This window comes from Leuciscus leuciscus (genome assembly GCF_965113295.1).
Source record: "Leuciscus leuciscus genome assembly, chromosome: 16".
In the NCBI taxonomy this organism is placed as follows: domain Eukaryota; kingdom Metazoa; phylum Chordata; class Actinopteri; order Cypriniformes; family Leuciscidae; genus Leuciscus; species Leuciscus leuciscus.
Window position 1 is genome coordinate 15,803,788 of NC_138740.1, and position 27,699 is coordinate 15,831,486.

At 37.9% G+C, this 27,699-nt stretch overlaps 1 protein-coding gene and 1 long non-coding RNA gene across 2 annotated transcripts; both read right to left on the reverse strand.

Moving 5' to 3' along the window:
- Nucleotides 1-3,245: 3,245 nt before the first annotated feature.
- Nucleotides 3,246-26,570, reverse strand: pafah1b1b (platelet-activating factor acetylhydrolase 1b, regulatory subunit 1b). Its single transcript, XM_082140369.1, has 11 exons — nucleotides 26,410-26,570; nucleotides 16,887-17,134; nucleotides 12,314-12,398; nucleotides 12,142-12,216; nucleotides 11,826-12,032; nucleotides 10,061-10,229; nucleotides 9,546-9,648; nucleotides 9,082-9,310; nucleotides 8,869-8,970; nucleotides 5,296-5,452; nucleotides 3,246-5,198 (listed from the first exon to the last, which is right to left on the reverse strand). The coding sequence occupies exons 2-11, from the start codon at nucleotides 16,916-16,918 to the stop codon at nucleotides 5,125-5,127; spliced, it is 1,233 nt and encodes a 410-aa protein (XP_081996495.1). The 5' UTR covers nucleotides 16,919-17,134; nucleotides 26,410-26,570; the 3' UTR covers nucleotides 3,246-5,124.
- Nucleotides 5,925-8,490, reverse strand: LOC309477206. Its single transcript, XR_014198576.1, has 3 exons — nucleotides 8,476-8,490; nucleotides 6,104-8,432; nucleotides 5,925-6,047 (listed from the first exon to the last, which is right to left on the reverse strand). It is a non-coding gene; the product is annotated as an uncharacterized lncRNA (long non-coding RNA).
- Nucleotides 26,571-27,699: the final 1,129 nt, after the last annotated feature.

Below are 27,699 nucleotides of genomic sequence, written 5' to 3' on the forward strand. Positions count from 1 at the left end.
TTTTGTTACTAGTACATTGTGTTACTAGTTTTTAGTTTTAAGGAATACATGTCAGGGTGGCTTGCCATAAAACGTGAGCATGCCTCGCTGTCTTTCTACCTGCCAATCATCCTGAACGAGTATCTAAATGGTCACGCCCAGATCGTGGTTAGGATTGTTGAAAGTGAATGTTCGCATACCTACGAAAACAAAGTGCAAAAATCTCTGCGCCTTGGCTTTACAAAGATTTTTATTTTGTATGCGGTAGTCGCACACCAGCATGTTTGTCTGGTGTGTGTTTTATTTGATCCTGCAATTAATAAAAGTTCTTGAGCAACCGAGGGCGCGGTGGAAACGACGCAGTCACGAGTGACGTAACTCAAATATTCAGCTCAGCTTGTTTAACAGGCCAGTTCTGTCACTGAAGAAACACGTTATTATGATTTTCACAAAAATGTCTAAATACATTTATTAAGTAATTTAAAGAAGTAACAGCTAAAAGCAAAGGTATTAGCTACGAGTCAGATAAAACTTGGAAAACTGTTCAGTATTTAAATATAATTATTTAAATTATATTTCATTTAAATTGTATATTCAAACACATCGTATTATTGCTTAAATAATGTTTTAATGCATATAAACATGAATACATTAAATACTGACCTCTGTATTACCTTGAAAGATGGTCTGAATTCATACGTTTATAAAAATCGGTCTATTTCACAATATAAATACTTTTTAAAGGCACTTGTATTATTTAAGATTCAATATTGTGAATAAACAAGCGTGTTTATGTGGTGCTGTAACCGCATTGTGGCTCGTGCCATGCTGACATCTCTATGAATGAGTGCTTGCATGGCAACAGACTGTGATTGGCTGATTTGTAGGGATACCCTACATGACCAGCTCACAGTCAGAGTGTCTCGGCCAATCAGCACTGAGCTCAGAGGTGCGTAAGACGATCTAACACACGCACACACAAATACACACGTACAGACAGTCAACATTAAGTGCATGCCAGTGTTTCACACACAAACAGCAGATGCCGACACATGCAGCTCATGTATTAGACGGCACTGTCTTTGCTAACTATGCTCAGTATGCAGCACTGAGAGTCTGCAGTCTAACTGCTATTCACAGCCCTTCCCATGAGCTATTGCAGGTTTGATGAAGATGATGATGATGATGATGAAGTGATGTCTTTCTCCTCTGACCTCTGTAAGTCAACAGCATACAGAAAACATTTTAACCTCTCTGTTTGTATACTTTATATCTGTGATTTATATTTTATAATTATGTGAATTGAAAATGAAAATGAAAAGATATGCTGGTAAATATATATTTGTAGCCCTTTTAGTTAAATGGAGAAAATGCAGGTTAAGGTCCATTTTGACCCGTAAGAGATCGGCTACATAAAAATGCATATAGTTTTTAGAATCGGAACCAAACTTTACAAATAAGCCAAGACTCTCAAAATACACATCATTAATTTATATATTTATTGTAAGAAGAGATATAACCATTGTTTGAAAAAATACCATGAGTAATATTTATGTTGTTTTTATTTTCTGTTAGAAAAAAATGTAGGTTTGATACATCTTGACTGTCATTAGTTATGTTCAAAAAAGAAATTACTGGTTAATACCAGTAATTCTTCAAATTAATGAAAAAGGAGTAAATGTACTAATAACAAGGTAATAACATGTTAAAATGCAAACCTTTAAAAACGTTGTGCATTCACTCATTAATGAGAAGTTATTGATCAGATACAATGTGGGGTTTAATTGAAAAACATGTTATTTGTCTTAATAAGCTTCCATTCCACGGGTCCCAACAACGGATCCGGGAATGCAAAAGTCGTATACAGATTTTTTTAATGCAGGGTTAAAGAAATTAGTCTGGAAGATTTTGTTTTTTTAATGTAAGAACTCCCTCTAGTGGTGAACTAGCAGATAGATAGATAGATAGATAGATAGATAGATAGATAGATAGATAGATAGATAGATAGATAGATATAATTTTTTTAAAGAACTGCTTTATAGATGAAATTAACTAATGTAATATTTGATCATCTTTACAAGAGAACTGAATCAACACTGAACTGACAATAGCAGAAGTGCATAATTTTCCTGTTATTACTGTAAAGCTACTTTGAATCACTCCCTTACAGGTGAAATATTAGAGCAGGAAATGAAGACATTGGCTAAAATGTCACATGATGGCCATTGTGTATGTGCGGTCATATGGTGTCTGTTACAAATGACCATCTCATTAGACTTCATAGAGAGAGTCGAGTCTTCTGTCTCACTCTCTCTCTCTCTCTCACACACACACACACACACACACACACACACACACACACACTGTTGCCAGGATACAGGAGCTGCCTTCTACATGTCTGATGTAGTGGGCTGAAATAGAGAATATCCTCAACACTGGGGATGTAATGAGGCCTTAAAAAAAAACAACAACATTATAATAGTGTCTTTCTACAGCTCTCGCTCTCTCTTAGAAACATTCTAAGTTTATATAAAGAAGTTTCTTCAATTAAAGAAGAATATGAAATATGAAGAAATTCAATTAAAACGCTTTATCTTTCAGCCTGAACAAACCAACAAATAAAAAGAAATAGAAGCTAGACATGATGAACATCTTTAGTGCCGTGTCCATGCGGCATCAGCCACTGTTTCCATGGAAACCAGTGTGTAGAAGTTTCTCAGGCAGGGCATCATCAGATGTGCACGTCATTGGCGCCGATCAAAGGCTGACGCAACACAATCAGTGCATGGATTAAGCCTACAAAATATTCAATGAGCAGTCTCACTTAAAGAGCTTTGACAGGGTTTGGGCTTTAACAAATGAATGCTGCCTTAAGTTCTGGCTAATGTCTGAATATTATATTACTTCTGAGGATAAGTGGATTATTTATTTGGTCTTTTTTTGTTGGTCTATGTACATAGACACCAAAACAGAGCATTGTATTTTAAACCTGATCTAGAACCATGTGTGTAGTACCATATTATAATGCATACATAAAAAAAAAAAAAAATGTAAACAAAATTTTTTATAATTTGCCGTTTCTTAAATTATAGATATAAATTACTTTTTAATTAAAATTCATTTTAAAATATTTTTTTTGTATTTGTACGCTTATTTTAAAATTTTCTCCTCAAATATGACTGAATAATACTGAATTCCACTTGTTTTCCAGAAGAAAAAGCCACTATATTTGGCCACAACTGTAAGAAAAACAACAACAGATGGGCTGATTTATATTTACAGATATTTTATTATTTTAATTATGTTGCAAACAATGACATCAAGATATACTGATGAACAATTATTTATTTATGTGAGTGCATGAGTGTGCATCAACAGTGAGACCACAAAAAGCAGAATGAAGTCCTCGATATTGGGGATTCTCAGTACATTAACAAGGCAGAGAAAGCGAATAGCTGGAGTCAGAGTCCGCTGTGTGCTCACAGACAGGAAGTGACGTCCGTCCACACACACACACACACACAGATTCTACATACACAGCTTTTGGGATGGCAGTGTTTGGGCATACATGACGCTGCGGACCAGCAAGCACAGCAAACTACTCACCACTGATGTAGTCTTATAAGATGCTAATTGTTGCCTTGCACGGCAGCCAGTGGAGAACATTTGAACCCTGCTCTTGTCTGTCTGCCCCAGGACGCCATCTTCCAATAAATGTGTTCGTAGGAAAACACATACACACCTTAATAGTTAACACAGAGCAGCCTATAGATATTGCACGTCGATCTACCATGGAGGTGTCGTCCTCAAACTCCACGAGGTCCAGGACAGCGAGTGTCTTCTTCTGCGACGCCAAAAACCTCCCCGATTCAAGAAAGACTGACTAGATCGCTCGTCGGCACGAGGTGACCGAGCAGAACCGCGGAGTACGTCAAAAAGCCTGTACGGGCGACGTCTCCGGCACACAGGCGGAGCGGGCAAGCAGCAGAATGACGGAGAAGCAATGAAAGCGCTATATCAAATGACGTAGAGTGGTTCGCCAGGAGGGGTTAATGAAACCTATGAACAAATGAAGCCATTTTTGAGAATAGCGAGGCAGAACGTGGCCGATCAGAGTGAAAGCTGGGAAATATAGTAGAGGTGCTAAATCAGAACGTGGAGGAGATGTAGCTGCATTTGTGTGAAGTGTTTTGTCCCATAGTCCTGAAAATGGAGAATGTGCACAATTAAGAATGAGTAAAATGGCACTTCACTTGCCCTCTATCAGTAAATAAAGTATATCAAGGCCCTCCATTACCAAGTTGTGGCGAAGGAGGGTGTCAGAATTATATTTTCTGTACAAAAAAAACACAAAAAAACGATGTAAACCCTGTGTGAAACGCTATTGCCTCCAGGGACAAGTGCACTTTACTGATCCATGTCCTTATAAAAGAGATTCCCCTTCTCATATTGTGTTTCTGCACTCCTTTTCTAACAGGACAGCATGTAGATTTGCCTAAACTGCTTCAAAAAACGTGTTTTTAAAATGGAAAAGGACTTCATGGATGAGCTTTGAATGTGAACTGAAGTTGCATCCTACCATTTAGCACTTGTAAAAGTGACGAATGTCAAACACGAGGGGAGAGCTGCGCATCCAGACGTTCGTACGGTGAAATGACGTCACAGACCCCCCCGGAACAGACACCTTAAGCTGTTCATCTTCAGTCAGTTTACATTTTCTGTAAAGCAGAATGCGACAAACGTTCAAAGGAAAGTAAACGTAAAACGGTTTCGAGCGCCCTGTATCCTGAATTCCCCAAACAGCATCATTCTGCCTTCTGTTGATAAACGCTTGAGGCGAGAGCAGCACCTGTGCTCTGCATCCCTACCGTACTTTAGATGATGAGAAGCAAAAAATTTACAGTATACAAGTTTTGGATTCACCATGCAAGAATACTTGTTTGACTTTTTACTAACTTTTTTCTTCTTGTGAGTGTCTTGTGTAACATTTAATAAGCTCAAACTACATCCAGAGTAATTTACATAAAAGGACAATAGTAATTAGAAGAGAGCTGGATGAGGTGGTAACCATAGTAATGAGTGCATCCTGGGAGTGGCCAAAGTGGTGGTGCTGGGGGGAAAGGGAAGGGGCAGATCCTACGGCGTTCAGCGACATTCCCACACTTTGACCGTTTGATCTACACTTCCTGTCACCACGTAAGGACAAGTCTTGTGGAAATCTGTGGAAGAAACAACATGAAGTTGAATTAATGGATGAATATTGCATTGATGACAGTGTGTGATGCATTTCCAGACAGCACTTTCTGCTTGGCTTACCCAGAGAGGTAACAAAGTGTTCATGGGCACACAGGGTCTTCATGCAGCGCTTGTTCTTGTAGTCCCAGATGCGAAGGGTCTTGTCATCAGCACAGCTCACTACGAATCTCCCACCGGGATGGAACAGAACTCCACGCACCCAGTTATCGTGGCCGACCTGAGAGAAGGCGAGAGAAGTAAAAGATGAATGAAAAGCCATATGATTCAGAAGATCTAATAAACAGTAAAAGTCACTTCAATGTGTGTTTGAACAAGATTTCGCTCATTTTCTATACAAATCAAATACAAATTCTATACTTATCATAATATTTTAAGCCAAAATAAAGAGAGGTTTTATTTATTATTATTAAAATAATATTATTGTAATTATATTATTATCAGGACCCACAAATATCCTCCCATTGCATTATTACACCATTCTATATAGTAGTTTAATGTAGTGATGTCACTGAAACGTTCATTTTTGCAGGCATTCGTTGATCAGTTACACAGACTGCACACACAGACTCTCCCTGTGCTCGCTATGCTCATGCACAATACATTTAAGAATAATCCATCAAAACGCTTTGAATAATCATACTACTAAAACTAAATGTGACATGGTGATTTAAATGATGTTTGGGGTTTCACTTTGAGGAGTGCCGCTCCAGCGCTTCAGATGATCAATGCAATCAATCACAAGAAAGCGTGTCAAAATAACTATTCCCAAACTGTAAATGATCATCCAAAAAAGTAAAGTCTGCATTTAGTCACTCTCGTGTTGTTTTCGCACGTCACACAAGCATTTGAACGTCCGTGTTTAGGCTACTACAGTATGTGCGTCGTCGTAAATCTGTTCATCATATAAAGCCATCGTGTCTCTTCAGAAGACTTGGATTTAGATTAGACCACTCGATCGATTATTTTTACGATGCCGTTATTAATTTTTTTTCCCCTGATCTTTTAAGTTTTAGAGGAATGTACTTCAAGGGACAGAAATCTCTCAGGTTTCATAAACAATATCTTCATTTGTGTTAGGAAGATGAGCGAAAATCTTATAGGTTTGATACAACATGAGGGTGAGTACATGACAGAATTGACATTTTTGGGTGCATTATACTTTATAAACACAGTAAGCTGAGCCTTGGACAAAACTAACTCAATATTGCGAATCATATCGGCCCATTTTCATATCGCAATTATCTCGATATAAAGATATATCGTTACACACCTAGTTGCTAATATTTCATCAAACAATAAATCAAATACAGAGCAGTACTACATTATGATTTGCACACTGATGGTTCAAAATAGTCCAACGCAAACTTTCTGTATTAAATACCAGAACACATTTGCTTAACTGGAGCACACTGTGCTGGGTACTGCACCCTACAATGCAACTTCCCTTTTCCAGCATGAGAAATAAGCAGAAGCAGTTAGCGGCTACTTTATCGTCATGCAACTAGAAAATGTCATGCTTTGGTAAATCATAATTATTACAAGTCAAAATTAGTTTATACTAAGATATAGGATTTTTTATTTATTTATTTTTTTACATCAAATAATTATAATATTACTCACATTAATTATCATTTTGCCTTATCTCATAATTACAACAAATTTTCACAGGCGAAATAGACATTTCATCAGGAATCCACATGATTGAGAATTCCATGTGAGGGCAAAAGATTTTCTCACACAGACTTTTTTTCAACATGTTCAAGTTGGCCAAGCAAATCCACTGCATAACTGTGCTTTATACATCACAGCACTACTGACAATAGACTTTTTGGTTGCACGTTATTTTACAGTATGTCCACTTACAGTGTACTTACCCAAGAAAGTACTAGGGCTGTACTCAACCAAAGAAAATCTTGGTCGACTGAAGTCCTGAAATTTTCGACAAAAAATCGACCAAAATCGACTAAAAATGATGGTAGAAAAAAAAACGTTAAATTAATTAGATGCGCACTGTGCGCAGTACTTGGTAGCCTTGTTGTCCGCCTAAATGAATTATAAATAAACAAAAAACTAGTAGGCTATTTGCAGTATATTAAATCGTTTTTGACCTAATTATTTTGCACTGAAATGAGTCTGACACTCGAGTCTGTCGGCTCTGACAGCGTTGCATCACGTGCACCTGCGCAATATCAGAGCTTATGATTTCCGAAAATAGTACTATGTTGTCAACTAGTGATATCATCACAAGAACTGTTGAGGAATATGCAACATAATTTAGACAATTATTTTTGTCATACGTTATAATAATAAGTTATAACTGTCAGACACTATCATTTCACCGTGCATGTCCTCGCACCGAGCGAGGCTGAACATGAGCTCAGCTTCGCAGCTGAGACACGAATAGACTATTAACTTAAAGCTTTTACTCTTAATAAACACAAAAGGCACGTCCACTTTAATAAAAAAAGAATATTTATTAAACAAACCAGATCAAGAGCAGAAACGAAATAAAGTGCATAACTGAAAAATAAAGCAACCTAGGCTCAAAGCTAACACAACCAACAGCACAGCGCAATTGCGCATTAGGCTCCAAATAAAAAATAAAAAAGTTCGGTTATCACACTAAAACATTGAAATATGCAAATTCTGATATGTTCATATAGCCTACTCAAAACAGACAGGGCAAGCTAACGCAGACAAGTGAGCTTACCACTTTTAGTCATGTTTGTCGTCGAGCTGTGGAAAACTGTTGCTTGCAAACTTTGCATTCGACCTTTTTCCTGTTATCAATTTTAACAAAATGCTGCCACACTGTCGATTTCTTTGTTGTTGACATGTTAGAAGAGGACTGACTAAAACGCTCTCACAATTAAATAAATAATATTCAGCATCAAACCTTCTATAGTTATCGCTCTCTCTTGGGTTGGGCTAATCCAAAAAAGGTGAAAACAAGGGGGGTGTTCTGAAGACAGACTGTTACAGTGAAACAAGGGTACTCTGAAAACACCCCCATTAGCAGTTAGTGCTTTCCACCTGATGAAATGAGCGCGCCTCAGCGCGGCAAAACTGATGAAATGAACGCGGCAAAAAATCGACCAATCAGAATTTTGGTCGAACCAGAACGTATCGACCAATTAATCGACTGGGACAGTACAGCCCTAGAAAGTACTATTAGTAAATTAGTACTATTACTATTACTAAGTACTATATAATATTGGTGATACTGGGTAATATAACTACATAGGTTTTAGGGGTAGGTTCAGGGTCAGTACCTAGTTATATAACCCAGTTATTGTAATTACTCTAGTAAGTACATAGTATGTTCATGGGGACTGTAAAATAAAGTGAGACTAAAGTACTGACTTTTTTGCTAAATGCTAATGTGAGCGCAACTTTAGAACCTCATGATTTCAAATTGTCATAATTATACTATAACTTCTCATAAATTCAACACTTCATGTCATAATTATGATTTAACTAAGCATTATTTATTTTTTTTGTGGTGGAAATGCAAATAATGCACACCGGTTTTTAAAAGAGTAGCAAACAGTACATTTGTTTGCCATTCTGAACACAGACAGCGTGACTATAGATATGATACAATGAAACTGCCTGAACTATAGCTCTACTCACCAGTGTCATAAGGCACATGCCAGTACTTATGTCCCACATTTTAATGGTCTTGTCTCTGGATCCAGATAACAGGAATGGCCCAGGCTTTCCACTCTTCTTGTTCTGCAAGAAGAGAGTTAACATGACAAATTATTAACAGAATTTCATGATGCAGAAAATGCAAAAATAGGCAGTAAAAATACCAGAAATCTGCCATCAACGAACACAATGTACCTCAGAGCCTGTAGCCTCGGATATGGTGGGGTGTGCGGTCTCAGGAGCCCAGGAGATGCACTCCACCACATGCTCGTGCTCCCGCAGCTCCGCCTTGCACTCCTTGGTGGCCACCACCCACACGCGCACCGTCTGGTCATTAGAGCAGCTGGCCAACAGGGTGCCGTCTTGATTGGGCCGGACCATACGCACCCACTCCCTGTGACCCGTGAACGTCTTCACACAGTAACTGAGACAAGACAGAGAGAATCATTATACATTCACACTCCCAGAATGTTTTGAATTGCTTTGAAATAAAAATGACCAATTATGTAATTGTTTCATAAATAAAAAAAAGTCCATAACCATTTCTTGAGGCAATACCATGGCAAAAATTACAATGATATTCAGAGCTCAACATGTGACTCACTGAATTCCATGAAGAGTACAGTATTCAGCTCACAATGTGCTGCATTAAGACTCACCCAGTGGCCACTTCCCACATTTTCATGGTCTTATCCCTGGAAGCAGACACTATGTGATCGCCGTTGGGCATGATGGCAACCGACGACACATTGTGATCGTGTCCTGAGGATGGGAGGAAGATGAATGAGGTGTGATGAACAGTTTGTTTCAAGCAACTGGATTTTTGACTTGCATAACCTTTGCGTTGAGCAAAAAAACTCATTTGAATCTTGATTCTAAGGTTACTGACCGATGTAAAGGACAGGACTTACGGCATATGATTAAAACAGGCACCTTTGTTATTTGAGTGAGAGATTAAAGCTGTCAGCCTGGGTAATCCTGCCCCCAAACAAACCTTTACCCATCCCCCCGGACCAACAGGTCCTGACTGAGTCTCAGAGACAGGATTCTCCAGCACACTAATAAGCTTAAAGCCTATATTGGAGGTGGATGCAGTCCACGGTGGGTCAAAGGCCAGGAAGTTCCCCCACTAAATTTGAATAATTATGTGGTAGCAAATGCAGTAAATGTGTACCGTGCATGGTCCTGATGCACTCGAAGCCCTGGAAGTCCCACAGTTTGATGGTCATGTCTGCGGAGCAAGAAGCCAGCAGCTTTCCAGTCTGGTCAAAGGAGATGTCCTGCACTGAATCAGTGTGACCCTTCAGGGTCCGCTCGAAATCCCCAGCCTCGTAGTCCCAAACCTGCACAACAACACAACGGGACAAACATACACACTTTATTCTCAAAGGGATTTAAAATAATATTGCCCAATTTTGAAAAACTGTTTTTGTAGCTTGAGTAAAACATCTGAGTGCTCTGGTACAGCACAGCAGAACAGCACATGGAATACATTTTTTAAATCAAACTACACCAATACAGTTCTGGACAAAACCCACAGCCAATAAAACTTAATAAATAATAAAAATATAACAAAATATGTAATACATATATATAACAGAATTTTTAGATTTACTGTGATGTTTGATGACTGATATAATTACTACTATGAATACTATACATAGCATTTTTCCAATTTGTTTTTCTAAATATACACTACCATTTAAACATTTGGGGTCGGAAATACTTTTTAATGTTTCTGAAAGAAGATTCTTATACTCACCAAGGCTGCAATTATTTGATAAAAAAACAGTAAAAACAAGTAATATTGTTAATTATATAAAAATTCATTCAAATGAATTACAAATTATATTTTAAAATGTAATTTATTCCTGTGATTGCAAAGCTTCAGTGTCACATGATCCTTCTGAAATCATTCTAATATGCTGATTTTCTGCTCAAGAAATATTTATCATTATCAATGTTGAAAACGGTTCAGCTGCTTAATATTTTTGAGAAAACTGATAATTTCCCCCCCAGGAATCTTTGATGAACAGATTTTTTTTTTTTAAACTGCATTTATCCGAAAAATAAATAAATAAATAATTGTAAAAATGAAAGTGTTTACCTTTACTTTTGATCAATTTAATGTGTTCTTGCTTAATAAATAAAAAAAGATTTCTGATCCCAAATGTTTAAATGATAGTGCATATGGAATAATGAAAAGAATAAACAATGAGTGCACATAAGTGAACCATATTGGTCAGGACATGACTGTATTTGCACAGTTCACACACAGTTTTAACGCAGTGCAGGATTTTCCCCAAAACAGAAAACTGCAGAGCGTCATTTACACAAGGCAAGTATTAACCCTGACTCATCAACTACTTTTTAGGACAACTAGAACAACCGAGCAGTTGTGCGAGCTCTATTTCACATTAGAGCGCCAATCTAGAATGTTAAAAGTACAGTGGCAAAGATGAATAGCAGGTTTTACATCCCGCACAGAAAGACTACACTGCTTCAACTACAACTGCAAATGGCAGCAGGTTAGACAACAAAGTACACTGAGGGGATTCAATCTAGGAGGAAAAAAAAGGTGTGATGCAAAATGTCTCTAGCAGTCTAGCTGTGATAATTATTGGTGACCTATAGATCTTGACATGGGAAAAGGAACAAAGACAAGCATAAAGAAAAGCAGACCGAGAACGCTTAAAACTGCACTGCCTGGTGTCCAGAGAACCACTCACTGCGCCGTTGCCCTGGGAAACCAGAGCATCACGATTTCTCCATGGAGATAGGCAGTGACTCAGCAGAAAAGAATGAGAGCAGATGGATTTGAAAACTAAAATGTGGCACAAGAAAACATCCATATAGCATATGCATGCATGCATACATCCTTGTACAGCCTATCAAAGTCAAAACATCTGATGCATAAAAATACAGAACCAAAAAAACACCTTTATAGTGGCGTCCTCTGAGGCGGAGACCATGAGGCTGAACACAGGGTGGAAGATGACACGTGTGACAGGGCTTCTGTGACCGCTGAGGGCGTACTTCTCAGGCGGGCGTGGGATCCACTCTTTGGGGTCTCGTTTCTGTGCCACGGGGCCTCCCAAAGTGATCTCCTCCTTAGCTTCATTTAGTTTGGACTCCAACTCCATCACCTAACACAATACAGGGAAAACTGGGGTTAAAAATGCTGTATATTTTGAAAAACAGACATCTGTGCAATCATTTTAACAATACTGCCTTGTTTTCATTTACTGTACTGACCTTTTTTTGTAATCTGATGACTGAAGTCCATTTCTTTTCCAAAAGGCCTGCATACTTCTTATCCAACTCCTCGTTCTAAAATTATAAGTCAGAACGACAATGTGACATACTTACACATCAAATGGGATTGCCTTTTTTAATTTTAAATCTTAGTGTGAAAATGTGTTAATACCATATCTAACTCTGCCTCCTTCTTAAAAACAGAATATGCCTCTTCGTAGCCATTGGAGCGCAGATAATCTGCTATTGCTCGATTTCTGAAAGGCAAAGATGGGACTTTATTAGACAAAGAGATGCGTGATCGTGCAGTTCAGCCCTAATAAAAACTCCCAGACAGTATCAGTATGTGATCATCACCCAAGGGTCAATTTAACCAGAGGTCCCTGGTTCAAACTTTTGATTTTGTTCATATTTTTCTGTAGAAAGACGAATATAAATGGTGATGAAAGTCAAAATATTAAATGTCACAGATGTACATTTACGGAGTAATCCAATATTTTGTAGAGGGGGTCAAAAGAGATTTGGAGCCAATTTAGAGGGGTGTAAAAAGGACTTTTAAAAGATGGCAGCATCATTATTTTATTTTCACACAGAGATTGGTAGGTCAACTAGTAAAATCTGTAGACTTTAGCCATCTTTGTTTCATTATATGCCAATGGTGACAGTTCAAATATGGCAGATTTTGCCTCAAGTTTGCATGCCTGTAACTCAAGAAGTAATAAAAAAAATCTTAATATTCTTTTAGATTCTGGTTCTTATCTTAAACTTTAATTTTGGTATTTTAGTATTTTCATTTTAAAGGCCCTCAATGGTTCAATCCCAGAGATATGGAGATCTTAATGCGGCTCTATCAGTAAATTCTACACATTTTCAGTGGTCAAAAACCTAATCTGGGTCACTTTACATACAGCGGATACTTTTTTTCTTTTACAGAGTTATATCTAAAGAACAAATAATGTTAATACTAGAAATGTATCTAATTTTTTTCTATCAGCTCAACTGCATTGAACCAAACCTGTCTGAGTGCCATAGATATTATTTTTCTAAAGTGGTCATTCCTGAAACTCAATGTATTCAAGATATCTCAATATCCTTCTAGATTCTCCTTCTAGATTCTCATTCTTAATTAACTTTTCTTTTGAAATCTTCCTTTTCAAGGCCCTATATAACTCAGTCCCAATATAACTCAGTCCCATAGATACGGGGATCTCAAAGCAGCTCAATGTTCAAATTGTTGAATGTAGTCACATGTGGTCACATCACTACACAACCATGCAAATGTTGTTGGGGACATCAAGACTGCACAGTGCAAAGTTTTGTGAGTGACAACAGAATTGAATCTGCTATATTACTGTTCAATGTACAGAATCCAGATATCAGTCCTGAAATACAACTGTGTACAGAGAATGAAATTAAAGTGACCACTATATTTAGCTGCAGTGTGTATGTGGCCATTCTTTAGCATTTGTTTGTTAGTTAGCATATACAAACAAGTAAATGTAAAGATTTTTTATTTAACCAGACCAGCTGGCCATCAATTAACACTATTAAAAGAACTTAATCCGGACCTGTTCTTCACACAACGGGAAACACAGCAGTGTTGACACAGGTGGCAACAATTCGAAAAGCAGAGGCTAAAAAAATGCCTCTGCATCATTCACAATATAACACTATCTTTATAGATACTCTCTATACTCTGTAATGTAATCCCTTACAGTTTATTTGCCATTGTTACCACTTTACTCACTGATTTGATAGATGTTTTGGTGATGCAATAATTGTCGCACTACATGGTTATAAAGAGTGCTCTTCCATCTCTTAATGAAAGTGGAGACCGGGGGAAAACCGGAGCAGGAAAGTAACCAAAACAGTGCCCTGGTTGTCATGGACACCTACCAGTGAGGATGGAAAAAGTCTCAAATGACACAGCAGGAACGGCCAAAATGGAAGACTGGGCACTTTCACTTAGTCTCAGTCTCGACACACACGCAGAGCCTCTCCTTTTATCTTCCTGTGCTTCATTATGTAAATGACTCTTTCACCTCTTCAGATGATAGTGAATATTTCATTAGCTGAACATGGTTAAACTGAGGTAGTGACGTCAGCACCCTCGAGACTAAACTTAGTGACTCCTCTGAAGGAAACTGAACAGAACACAAGGATTCAAAAGAACAGACACCTGAAGATAGTCAAATGAACCAGGCGTTACGTTTCTTAATGGTGACTTGTGGGAAAAACTTTTCCCCCAAACCCATCCTATCCTGAGCTGAGCTGATGTCATATGCAGCAGACAGAAAAATAAATCCATTTCATACTTTTAAGTGCCCAACCCAAAATACGTCCACTATCTTCTACCATCTACTCTGAAAAGCAAAGTAGCAGATGCAATACAAATCCATATAAGATACAATCACGATTCATATTATGTGATTACATTTTTCCCACCACCTCTAGTAAAAATGCCCCTGGAAATTCATTTATGGGGGGAAATTATCACTCCTTAATGGAAATGTTAATTTCTGTCACTGCACTGCACAGAATATGAAAATATTTGTGAATCAGCTGTCCATGACAGGCCTAAACCAGCCATGGTCTCAGAAAAAAACTAAATATAGTCTAATTCCCGTTATTGACAAAATCCCCCAAAATAGATTATTTTCGTCAATATTACACACCCCTAGAAACCAGTTTGACAAAGGTCATTTGGTGTCAGAGCAGAAATTATACACTTTAAAGAAATGTTTAAGAAAGTAAAGTGAGATTCAGCTTCAGTTATAGTGATTAGATAGGCCTCAACTGGTTACGTCTTTGATGTTTGTTATGTGGCTTTGGCTTAAAGGCTTCAGCAGTACAAGCTCCCAGAAATAACTTCCCTTCCAAACAAGGTGGCCAGCCAACAAGGACACATCCAAAACTGCCTTTTCACCTATTTCATATCTTCTTAATACAGCTTCTTCTAACCATCACCCTTTAAATCAGCGAGATTATCCAAAAGACCCCTGGTGCTACATGAAGCGTGGAGGATGCACAAGGATAGTCACGTAATTATGAACCCATCCTCCACTCCTCAGTCATGAGGCTTTATGAAATATTAAACCTAACTTGCCGTCGCAGGAAGCTCCCTGAGGCGCAGGCAGTCATGCTCTTCACTACTGCAATGAACTGCACTTGATATCAGGTTTCACAAGGTATAGCCTAATCATTTTATTTGATCACATGTTGATATTTAAGCATTTCAGAATCAAACAGACACTTACTGTATTTTCCGGAATACAAGTCGTGTTTATCATCTGAAATGTTCTCGACTTGTATTACAAAGAGCCTTAAATAATGCAATTAACACCTAGCACGCAAAACAAACACAAAGTGTGCACTTTTTTGATTTTTTTATAATATTTAGATTTGAGCCAAATGAGAGAAGTACAGGAGGCCACATTTATTTGTATAGTGCAGTGACAAGTTAAATGAAATGGATACACCAACGCTTCTTATTTGTTTTGTTTTTCTGCAATTACAATGCAATTCTGACCAAGTGTGACTTTTTCACCTCATTTTTAATGTAAGGGCAGACACAGCCATTGAATAATTTAGCTGTACAAAAATATTCCACTGTTGCTTGATATTGCAAACTGGCATCATATTTTATTTATTGTCATTATCATAAACAACACTGGTCTGTAGCGCACACAGTTTTACCATTTACTGCACTTTGTTATTCTTCTAGTAATACTTGTAGCTAGGGCTGTCGCAATAACCGCAATATTGTTTTCTTTTTTCATAAGGCTATATCCTTCTTGTTTTGAACTTAATGCACGTGTATTGAATGTTAAATAAGTTAATCATGATAACAAGCCTGTTTATCATGGTTATTTGTAAAGAGGCTTCGTGGATTTGCACTTAAGCCTAAACAGACAGTGAATGACAGATCGACTGAGCGCACGTGATTACCTGCATCTGTCTTTGAGGCCAAGTCATATATATTTGTGAAAAGGTTGCCGAGTCCAAGAAAAGCAAAATATTTGTTGTATCACCCTTTTAACGTTTAAGGGTATTATTTACCATGAATGGCGTCAGCGCTGATCAGCATCCACAGTGCGAGGAAGCCACGGGAAACAAATATCAGCGCGTCACGCATTGAATCAATGCCATTGGTCTCTATTAAGTGAAGCATCAGCTTCTGCATTACCCATTGCTGGTCAGCTGAGCCTTGAAAAGTGGAGCTCAAAGTTAAAAAAAATTAACACCTTGTTTCATTACATATCTTTTTAATGAATCAGCGTTTTTTTTACGTGTTTGTTGAATGAACAGTTTAATGACTCACTCAAAGACAGTCCGTTGCCGTAACAATGTAACTGCGTGCTGAGTGAAAGCCTTTCAATGCGCATAGACGCTGTTTAGTTTCGGTTACATTGGTTCCTGAAAATGTCCTCGTTTTTGTGCATTCTGACCACATCGTTACACTTATTTATGTAGCAACAAATAAATATAAATAAATCCAAATAAATAAATAAATGGCGATAATACCGCCACTCAAAATTACCACAAGGGTAATTCCTTCACCGCGATAGCCCTACTTGTAGCAGCGAATGAATCTGAAGTCTTGCACATTGACAGAAAATAGCTTACTTCCGCATTGCAAATAGTCAGGTGTGACTTATTTTCTGAAAAATATGGTAAATGTCAGCCTATTAATGTGATTGAGATCCAGAGATGCATGTTTTGACTGCATGAGAATATGGACTCACAGTTCATCTCGTTGCCTCTGTGACAGCACCATTGTGTCAGGAGGGTGGGGGCGCTGTCTCTGCCCCGAGTAAGGAGCTGGCGAACAGTCCCGAGCAGCTCCTCAGCAGGACGAACTGAGGGATGAGACACAATCTCACACTCTTGTGCAAATCGAGGTTACTTGGGCTTGGATGCTTCCTCCACAGCGACACACCAGACCACAGCAAAACAGATGCTGGAACTAACACCAATTTGATCCACTTGCCATCTAGGGAGAAATAGGGGGAAACAGATAAATTAGAAAAGAAACATTAAAGCAGTTCATACAAGATAAAGGTGAAGCGGCAATAATTGTGAACTTGACTTGAGCCATGTACCCAGACATAAACCTTTACAAACACAATTAAAGAAAGAGCCATAATTCATCCATTAGCGTTTTTACTCACTCTCCAACTTATATTAAATCAAATGTGTATCTGCCATTCTGACCATATGCACTCATAATAAAGCATCACAGCCCTCCCAAACATCCACACAGTAACATTCAGCCCTGTGATGACAACCAGACTTGAAGTGCTGGCGGTGGCGTAAATCCCCTCTGCTAATCCTGAGGGGATGGTGGTCCAATAAAACAGTCGTCCAGACGAATAGTGGGGTGTTGGGGACTGAGACAAGACTCTGTAATCCTTTCAGTAGGTTTTGACGGCCTGCAAACATCCACTCTAATCTGTATGGTGCAAACTAAAATAGCTTGATGCAGGTGAAAAATGTCTAATCTGGCCTTCCTAAAGCAGATGAGATACCCACATTTTGGACTTGGAAAAGATATTAGGCCTAAATATTGTTCAATGCAATTCATTTCTGAATACAATGTTCACTTCAACAGCCCTTTAATTTGAATTTTAAAAAGAAGTTTTGCTGTCAATTTCAAAAACTGGTTGGGTCATGCAATATATAACAAGTAAGGAGAGGTAGAATAAGCAAAGTGTGTCATATGACGACACATATAATGTCAGTTGTCACAGTGTAATTATACATTTCGTTGGCGTAATTAGTAATATTAATGAACTATGTACATTAATAACAACATAATCATTAACTAACTACATTACTAAAGGGATAGGATTACGGCAGGGGTGCAAAACTCAGTTCCAGGAGGGCCACAGCCCTGCAAAGTTTAGCTTCAACCCTAATTAAACGCACCTGATTCAGCTAATCAAGAAAACTACAGGTATGTGTGTTGGAATTACACTCTTCAGGGCTGTAGATCTTCAGGTACTGAGCTTTGCAAAATATAATGAACATACTGCTGCTGCCAAGACATCAATCCTAAAACAACAAAACAGCAACAAACTAAGAAGAAATGCCTTATGTATCGGAAGTGAATCTTTTTTTAGTCACTTTAGTTGTTGTTATTATTGCATTACACAATATTTCTGTAGTAATTTCACAATCATCCAAGTCTTTATTTTGGTGGGAAACTGAAGGATAAAGCCCCGTTCACACTGCCAGCGACACGCAGCGACATGATCCCATTCATTTCAATGGAGCGCTGGCGACTTCCGGCGACACGAGCGACAGTGACCGTTGGCGACAGAATGTGGGTGTGTCAAGCGACACGAGACGCGCGACAAAAGTTCAGAAATTTCAACTTTATGCAAATGAGAAGCGATTTTCGCGAGCGACAACCAATAGGAAAGAAGACTTTCAGAGGAGCTCAGCTCACGTCACTGTCTCGAGTGCAGGCAAGACAGGAGTTCAACTTCGAGGGCGATTTCACTGTTTTATATGATTTGACTGTAACCACATACATGGATATAATAAAATGATGCATGGAAAAGAAACTGTCGACAGTCTCAGTGAGTTTAATTCACACATTTAGTTCGAGTGTTGTAATTATGATGCAAGTTTAGCACTGCTGCAGATCATTTTACAGTTTCCCCTGCATTATGTTGACTATTAGGGACAAGAAAATTTATTATTTGTCAAATTCGAATGACGTTTTAGTAATTTATGACAGTGTGAGTTAATCTGTTGATTGATCGATCGTTAATCCAGTAGGCTAAATGATTTAATCCACTGAACACTGCTGTGTGGTAATATAAAAACACTCTCCCAACAGCATACTGTTTCTTTTGAGCCTAAATCCTAGTCAAATTAAAATGATATAGTTGTATATATCACTTGTGATGGTATTTTGTATAGATATGGCCAGACGTGCAGTCTACCAGTCACATTAGAGCGACAGCACTATGAACGCCCACAAGCGACTTCACAGTACAGAGACTAGCGACATGCAGCGACAAAATCGCTGGCAGTGTGAACGGGGCTTAAGTGAGTTCAGCTAAAATTGGTAGGCTAATGTGCAAAGGTTTTTAGTTTCGTGGATTTTCAATGAATTGACTTTGGACAAAAATTATGAGAGATGAAAAATGATACAAATTATTTATTTATTATTATTTGTTTTGAAAATGAACAAAGGTCTCATGAGATTGGAACAACATGAGTAACTTTCAGAATTTTCCCTTTTGGGAAAACGATCACATTAAAAGTCCCCCTGTAGTCAATTTTATCCCTTAAAACTCATCTTTGATCACTAAAAGGAGATATTTAAAATAAAAAAATCCTGTGAAGTTTTTTTTACTTACACCTTAAAATAGCTTGAATGTAACTCTACACACTCGCTTCATTTAATATACGTGGATAGCAGATACATGAATATGAAAATTAGCCCAGGCTCCACTCACTCACACCAGCTCAGAGACCGACTCAGCTAACTCATATACACAAGCCAATGTATCAGAATGGTAATGCGTTTTATGTATTGCTCTCTACAACGTCGGACACATAATGGTAATTAATTAATTAATTAATATGATTAGCCTTTGGCTTGACTATGTTATTAAACAGCTGCTTATGTTACAAAAAACAATATCAACAGAAAAATATACTGGGATAACCTGTCTTCTCTCGAGACCGCAGTTAATATGCTGAAGCCCGCCCGCATGTTGACGTGATTGGTTACAAGGTAGTTTGTGACGTCAGAAACATCAGCGATTTCAAAATGTGTTTTTGAGACTGTCTTTGGTTCACTGCAGTTTAAAGAAGAAAACACTCAGCAATGGTGTTGACTTATGAATTTGTATATTGTTTGTCTTAAAGCATATTAAAAACACCACATAGACATATAAACAACATTAAAACATTTATTTTCCCCACTCTTAAGTCTTTTGTGTAGCTCACTATAGTTTGAATTACACTCCTGCCAAACATAATAATCAGGTTTGGAATAACGTCAATGCAAAAATAAAGTAAACAGCACTTTGCATTCTGCCTGCATGTTACCACAAAACTGAACTGTGGACAAAAACTGAACCAACTTTTCATGTGGAGCAGTAAAATATAGCGAACTTCTGAGGCTGCTGAACACACTATCACGAGACACATACCACGTGTGCTAGGAGTACGTGTAGTTAAGGACAGAACGTCGCGTCGCTCATTCACTTTGAAGCATGCAGCACATTCAAACTAACACATTAGCCACACTCTCTGACATAGGCCTATTGATTGTAACGTGATAAATTGTGCAGCTCTACTTGTATTATTATTGAATACATTTGTGTGAAGGTATTACTTCTGCCTCAGACAACTAATTGTTAAGAGTTACGATTCATGTCCCAAGCAGGGGAAATAATTAATCGTAACTTCCCTGCATTACGCAGAGTAAAGGTCAGTATCTCCGTTAATGAACAGGAAAAGCAAGCTGTCATTAGAATTCTCCTCCTATGAAATTAAATAAACTCAACAACAGCTTTCATTTCTAAACTATCAAACAATGAACTGAATGATCAACAGAAAGCCCAAATACAAATCAAAATGCAACTTTATAAGACATAAGCTTATTAGACAGGGCTCCAGACTGCAAACAAATTGACAAAAATTGGAAAAAGCAACAACAAAAAAATGTATTACAGGTGCAAGACACAATGCAGTCAAAGAAAAAGAAAAGGTGAACATCATGAATACTGATTTCTTGCTCCAAAAGGAAAATGCTTACTTGCACTTGAGAAAAGTAAACCAAACAGCTAACAGAACCTGAGACAACACCATGTTTGAGCCCCTGGTACAGCTGAGTGGAATAGGTCTGGTGTAGGGTAGCTTCTTGAGGCAAGTCAAACATGAAAATGTGTTGTAAATTTTTTATTATATGTGAGTCTGTCTGTGACAGAACAACGAAACGCATGAAGTGGGTCAGTGGCACGATATATTGTTTCAGCACAGACATCGCGGTGTGCGCATCAGCGGGTTTAATGTCAAGTGGGGATCATAATTAGAGATGCACCGATTGCAATTTTCTTGACCGATTCCGATGTCCGACTGATTTTTGCTGATTCCCGATTTTCTTTCTAAGAAATGTAATTGACAGCATATAAAAACAATAATTTACTTTTCTTCGCTGCTAAATTTTATTTTCATTTAAAAAAACAAAATAAGTAAAATGTCAGTAATAAACTAAGAACAACTAAACAAATTGCAAACAACAGCACAAATAAATGCAATAGAACAGGGATGGGCAACCTCTGGCTTGGAGGGCCACTGTCCTGCAGCGTTTAGCTCAAAGCCTAATCAAACACACCTGAACAAGCTAATTAAGGTCTTCAGGGTTACTAGAACTCTATAGGCAGGTGAGTTATCATCAGGGTCTGAGCTAAACTCAGCAGGACAGTGGCCCTCCAAGCCCGAGGTTGCCCATCCCTGCAATAAAATAAAGAGAGATATGAAATAAACACGGATTTAAGTTTTTCAGGTGGGTCTAACAGAACTGTTCAGGTAAGAAATACTACAGGAATTAGGTGCCTCAGGCCTTAGGTGATTCTTATGGGGGTGATTTTTTTTTATTACATTTATATCACCTCAATTTTTGCTCACTAACTGTATTTGTGTTTTTTGTTTTGTTTTTTTACTTAAGAGTTTACACAACACAAGGAAGCTTGTTTTCAATCTTTGAATTAAATTGAAAAAAGTAGCACAAATAAATTGCCCAAATTGCCCAGTTGACAAGAGCTGCAATTTCTGTTGCATATGAGAAACATTAAACAGCATCCAGTGAGAAAGCATTTGAATGCGGCGCAGAATTCTGTTACAAACTATATCCTATTTAAATGTTATTTTTAATGTGATGACCAAAAACATTAGGCTATTTGTTTATTAATCAAAGATTGTCCCCATTTGAAAACTAAAAGTTTCAAGATAGGAAAACTAAAATGATGTGGCAAACAAACACTTTAAAAATAAAAAAAATATAAGAAATTACCAGTATAACCAGTAGGTGGCGGCAGAGGACACTTACTAGTCATTTCCACTCCCTATTCCCTAATATTTTTCTTCACACATTTTGCTTAAAGCTACAATATGTAATTTTTTCCGCCGCTAGGGGTCGCTTGGTCTCCACTATCACACTAAACTGCATTTGAGTTTGTTGAAAGTTATGTTATTCTATGTGTTAGCTTATCTGTATGAGACTAGCAGTAAGCTAGATCAACATTAGAATAACATACTGATCATATCCTAACATTTCATCATGTTGAGCTATATAACATTGATTAGTTTTATATACATTTGCGCGTCTCTATCAAGTCGAAGTTTATCACGCACGTGGAGCTCTCGGCATCTCGAAAATGCCATGCTGATATTGATCCTCGTTTTAGTTCTCCTTTTGTCCCAAAGCCTGCTTGCCATGGTCCATAATGTTTGAACGAAACAACAACAGCGTGAGCGTGCTGCTAGACGTAACGCAGTTGTCCACATCTGTCGCCATGGTTACTATGGCAGTACGAGCAGAAACCAGGGATAATGCGGATTTTACGTCATCGACAAGCCAAATGACCAGGGACGAGCCATTATTTAAAACTGGAATTGATCTGAAATTAAAAATCTTTGGGAACTGCTCTCAAATGTTAGTCTGGAGCCCTGGCTCTCTTTTGTTGTTTTATCTCTTTTGCTGCCAAGTTACCAGCACACAACTGCATTTGTATATTAACGACTGACTGACCATTTCATGTCAGTGTTGTTGGGGCCTTTTTGAAGGGGTGTTAATCCTAATTAAATGAATGTGAAAAAAGTACAAATAAAACTTGAGCATACTCTGTAACCAATGACATCATCCTGATTCTCCAGGGAAATAACAGTGCAAAGCAGAACAGCGCATGTGTAGATCGGTATAACAGCGCATGTGTAGATCGGTATAACAGCAGTGCATAAATGAATAGGCCTACTCCGATCCCTGTATAGAAAACATCATGTTTGGACCGTGGCTGTAACCCGAATACAGACCTTAAAAAGAAATGTGATGAGCATGTTAACATAACATAACGTTAGGGCTGTACTGTCCTAGTCGACTAGTCGATTAGTTGGTCGATACGTTCTGGTTCGACCAAAATTCTGATTGGTCGATTTTCTGCCGCGTTTATTTCATCAGTTTTGCCGCGCTGAGGCGCGCTCATTTCATCAGGTGGAAAGCACTAACTGCTAATGGGGGTGTTTTCAGAATACCCTTGTTTCACTGTAACAGTCTGTCTTCAAAACACCCCCCTTGTTTTCACCTTTTTTGGATTAGTCCAACCCAAGAGAGAGCGTCGAGCGTAGTAGGTTTGATGCTGAATATTATTTATTTAATTGTGAGAGCGTTTAATAGTCAGTCCTCTTCTAACATGTCAACAACAAAGAAATCGACAGTGTGGCAGCATTTTGTTAAAATTGATAACAGGAAAAAGGTTGAATGCAAAGTTTGCAAGCAACAGTTTTCCACAGCTTGACGACAAACATGACATATCATCTACTGTAAAAGTGGTAAGCTCACTTGTCTGCGTTAGCTTGCCCTGTCTGTTTTGAGTAAGCTATGAACATATCAGAATTTGCATATTTCAATGTTTTAGTGTGATAACCTAACTTTTTTATTTTTTATTTGGAGCCTAATGCGCAATTGCGCTGTGCTGTTGGTTGTTAGTTTTGAGCCTAGGATGCTTTATTTTTCAGTTATGCACTTTATTTCGTTTCTGCTCTTGATCTGGTTTGTTTAATAAATATAATTTTTTTATTAAAGTGGACGTGCCTTTTGTGTTTATTAAGAGTAAAAGCTTTAAGTTAATAGTCTATTCGTGTCTCAGCTGCGAAGCTGAGCTCATGTTCAGCCTCGCTCGGTGTGAGGACATGCACGGTGAAATGATAGTGTCTGACTAATAATAACTTATTATTATAACATATGACAAAAATAATTGTCTAAATTATGTTGTATATTCCTCAACAGTTCTTGTGATGATATCACTAGTTGACAACATAGTACTATTTTCGGAAATCATAAGCTATGATATTGCGCAGGTGAGGCAGGGCTGTCAGAGCTGACAGACTCAAGTGTCAGACTCATTTCAGTGCAAAATAATTAGGTCAAAAACGATTTAATATACTGCAAATAGCCTACTAGTTGTTTGTTTATTTATAATTCATTTAGGCGGACAACAAGGCTACCAAGTACTGCGCACAGTGCACATCTAATTAATTTAACGTTTTTTTTTTCTAACGTCATTTTTAGTCGATTTTAGTCGATTTTTAGTCGAAAATTTCAGGACTTCAGTCGACCAAGATTTTCTTTGGTTGAGTACAGCCCTACATAACGTCCTAAAGTTTAGTGGATTAAGGCCACATAGCCTAAAGGCCCACAAACTCACACCAAGACTAATGTTCTGTGTGATAACCATTTGAATTTGAATGAGTTATAAACATTTGCATGCCGTCAATATAACGACATTTTATTACGGATAGAAGTTAATATCTTTTCATTTCCATCGCACTGAAAAAAGAAAAAAAAAGGCGGCCAAACAATAAGATTTGAGTTTTTTGGTCATTAGACTGTGGATGCTGCGGTTACATAAACTACGAATTGGTAGCACTCATGTTTGAAGACATAACACTGTTTGACTTTGTTTCTTCTCAGTGACATGGGTTTCAGAAATGGAAAATTGCACACCACTGCCCTGTTTAATTCAATTTAATTGGAACTAGCATAATTATGCGTTTATTAAACATAATTATAACAAATAGCCATCAAATCAAACATAGAGACTAGCATAATCATGTTAATAAAAAAGAAAATCTACAAATAAAGTGCATGAGCATCTCGATAAGCAAACAGCATATCACACCAGTGCACTGCATCTCAGCTTTTCCATAAGCACCACCTCCTGTCACCATTTTCCCCCCACAATTATCTGAACGGGAAAAATTAGGACCAAATTATCATGGCAAATATTGTTTAATTACAAGAATTCCAAACATATTGGAATATATTTGATGCATTCATGGGGAAAGCTTATGAAGTGTATAATCTATTGATTTTATTTCCATGAAATTATCTCAAGAATTATTTGTCAGTTGAGTCATTTTCACAGCTAAAGGCTAAAAAAGAAGAAAGAAAGAAAGAAAAAAAAAAGAAAAAAAAATGTAATTGCAATGAAGACGTCACACTGAATGACGTCAGATGTAAGGCAAGCTCAGGCAAAGTAGCCTAAAATGAATAAGGCCGGATAAATAATCATTAGCAACAGAAAGGCAACACCCACGTGGTGGAAGAGAGTGATGACAGCTGAATAATCTAACTAAGGTGTGTGTGTACATATATCAAGTGTTAGCCAGGGCAAGGCAAGCGCTCACACCTCTACATGTCATGATTCTTGAGCTGGTGCTGATTTAACTTTAGCCAAAACGCAGTCATGTCTGTCCATTAAGAGTCCGAGGGATCCCAATAACATTAATATTCTTGTTTATTCCGAAAACATTACATCTTGAACACCGAATCAAAACATGATGGCAGCCAGACAGTCAACGTTGGCAATTTGTTTGCCAACTATCATGACCGGCTCGGCTATTAATAAGCAAACGCATAATAACATATCCTGCACACCCTTGTTGACAGACCGAATAGTATATTATTATAACAGTACAGTAGTGAACCGTACAGTTATGCACCGGCATCGATGTGATGATCTCCGGCCTTCAACCATCAGGCACACCCAATCCCAAATATCACTCTCACCAGCCAGTTAAATAAAACTTTAACGCCTTTATGAAACTACTTTAGTGGGAAAGAGGATTTGATACGCAGAAATACAAATGACACTAGCTGTTATTACTTATTCAGTTAATGTATTGCTGAGATGATGCTAACATGAACTAGCTAACATTAGTATGGGTCAAACCACTAAAGGCCGGCTGTCACAAATGCCCCGTCAGGTAAGAGGCTTAATTTAATTAAGTGAGGATTAAATGCAAGTTTTGGTTCTGTATCCTCGTTTGTATGCAAGTTATGACATTGCCGGCGTTAGTTTATATTGCTCTCTCTCTGATATTCCCACCCTTATTTTGCTCTAACGGCCTGTCCGCCATTTTGAGTCAGGCAGGCAGGCGGCGCAAATTTCGCAGCCACATACACACTTTAACCGACTCACTTTCACCATAGCGCAGCCAGCAACAAATATAAATGATCCTTACCTTCTTATATGAAAGGATTCTCGTCTGCCAGATCACACAACTAAGTAAAAAACTAAAACCGAATGAGATATGTCTCCGCTGAAAGTCACTTCCGATTTCCCGGCTCAGTCAGCGCTGTTTCTCCACCTTGATTTCTGCACCGCATAACCGTCTACTGGTGACGTGCACGCGCACGGTGCAGCCGGGGCCGCGCCCGCCTTGAGGATCACAGCGGTCACTTACATCATAACCTTCAGCTGACACTGAGGATAAGACGCATTTTAGGATCTTTTTGAACTTGTTACGTTTAAATTAATATGTTGGCATTTATAAATACTATTTGGTTTATAAAAAAAACACAAAAAAACATGGTAGCCTATCTAAAATGGCAAATTTACTACTACAAATGTTACTAATGTAAAATCACAAATTATGTGATCTCTTTAAGTTACATGCACTAGGACTATATGGAACTCTAGTATAGCTGGATGGAAATGCCAAATATGCGCATAAATTCTAAAAATGCACATAAAACCCTTAATCGGATAACTTTTTGTCTAGCAGGGCATAGTGTTCACACACAACATGAAGGCTTTGGTCAACAGGAGGATCTCCCAAAACGAACGCAAAACTATGACTAGAGCAGGAATTAGAGACAAATGAAATGGTACATGTAGGCATACTGTAACTAAATCTGGTTTTGTTTACATTTTGTACACTTTTCAAGTTAATAATTTCCTAAAAATGTTTGTTTCAGATTAGAAATCAATGGATATGTTAGTTTAACTGAACAAAAATGCGCTAAAAATCACTTTGAGATCAGTATGTTAGCTCTGAGAAAAGCTCTAGCATCATTTGTTTGTATTCCAATTGATTTGATATTTTGTAATGTAATATAGTTCAGACATTGTGTGACAAATGAACACACAAAACCCCCCAAAACTGACACTTTTACCGCCTCGAGCCTCTTACCTCTAGTGCTGGTCCTCTCTAATTTTCTCACACTGGAGTAAGTATCTGTCAGAGAAACTGAAAACTGTTTATCTTGTCTCACAGTTTTCAGGTGAACCCTTCCAGCATGTTTCTGCCTGAAGAGTGGCCGCTCAAACACATGCGTCACTCTATGTACACATCAGCATTCACAGAAAGCCACGTTACAGAGACATTGCTGGACAACATATTTAGAATAGGTGAATATAAATTCATGACTGAATATGTGAAGACGTGGTAGTAGAAGTTGCTTTTGTCTTTTCCATCCTAGCCAATTTTAAGAGAGAAAAACATTGACATGATTGCCGTCATGCTAAAATG

Bases quoted from the DNA above. Each gene is read 5' to 3' on its own strand.
- pafah1b1b (XM_082140369.1), bottom strand. From the start codon at position 16,918: ATGGTGCTGTCACAGAGGCAACGAGATGAACT. The intron at 12,033-12,141 runs GTCAGTACAGTA...GTATTGTGTTAG, and splicing joins TCATCAGATTACAAAAAAAG to GTGATGGAGTTGGAGTCCAA. The intron at 5,199-5,295 runs GTAAGCCAAGCA...TTTCTTCCACAG, and splicing joins ACACTTTGTTACCTCTCTGG to ATTTCCACAAGACTTGTCCT.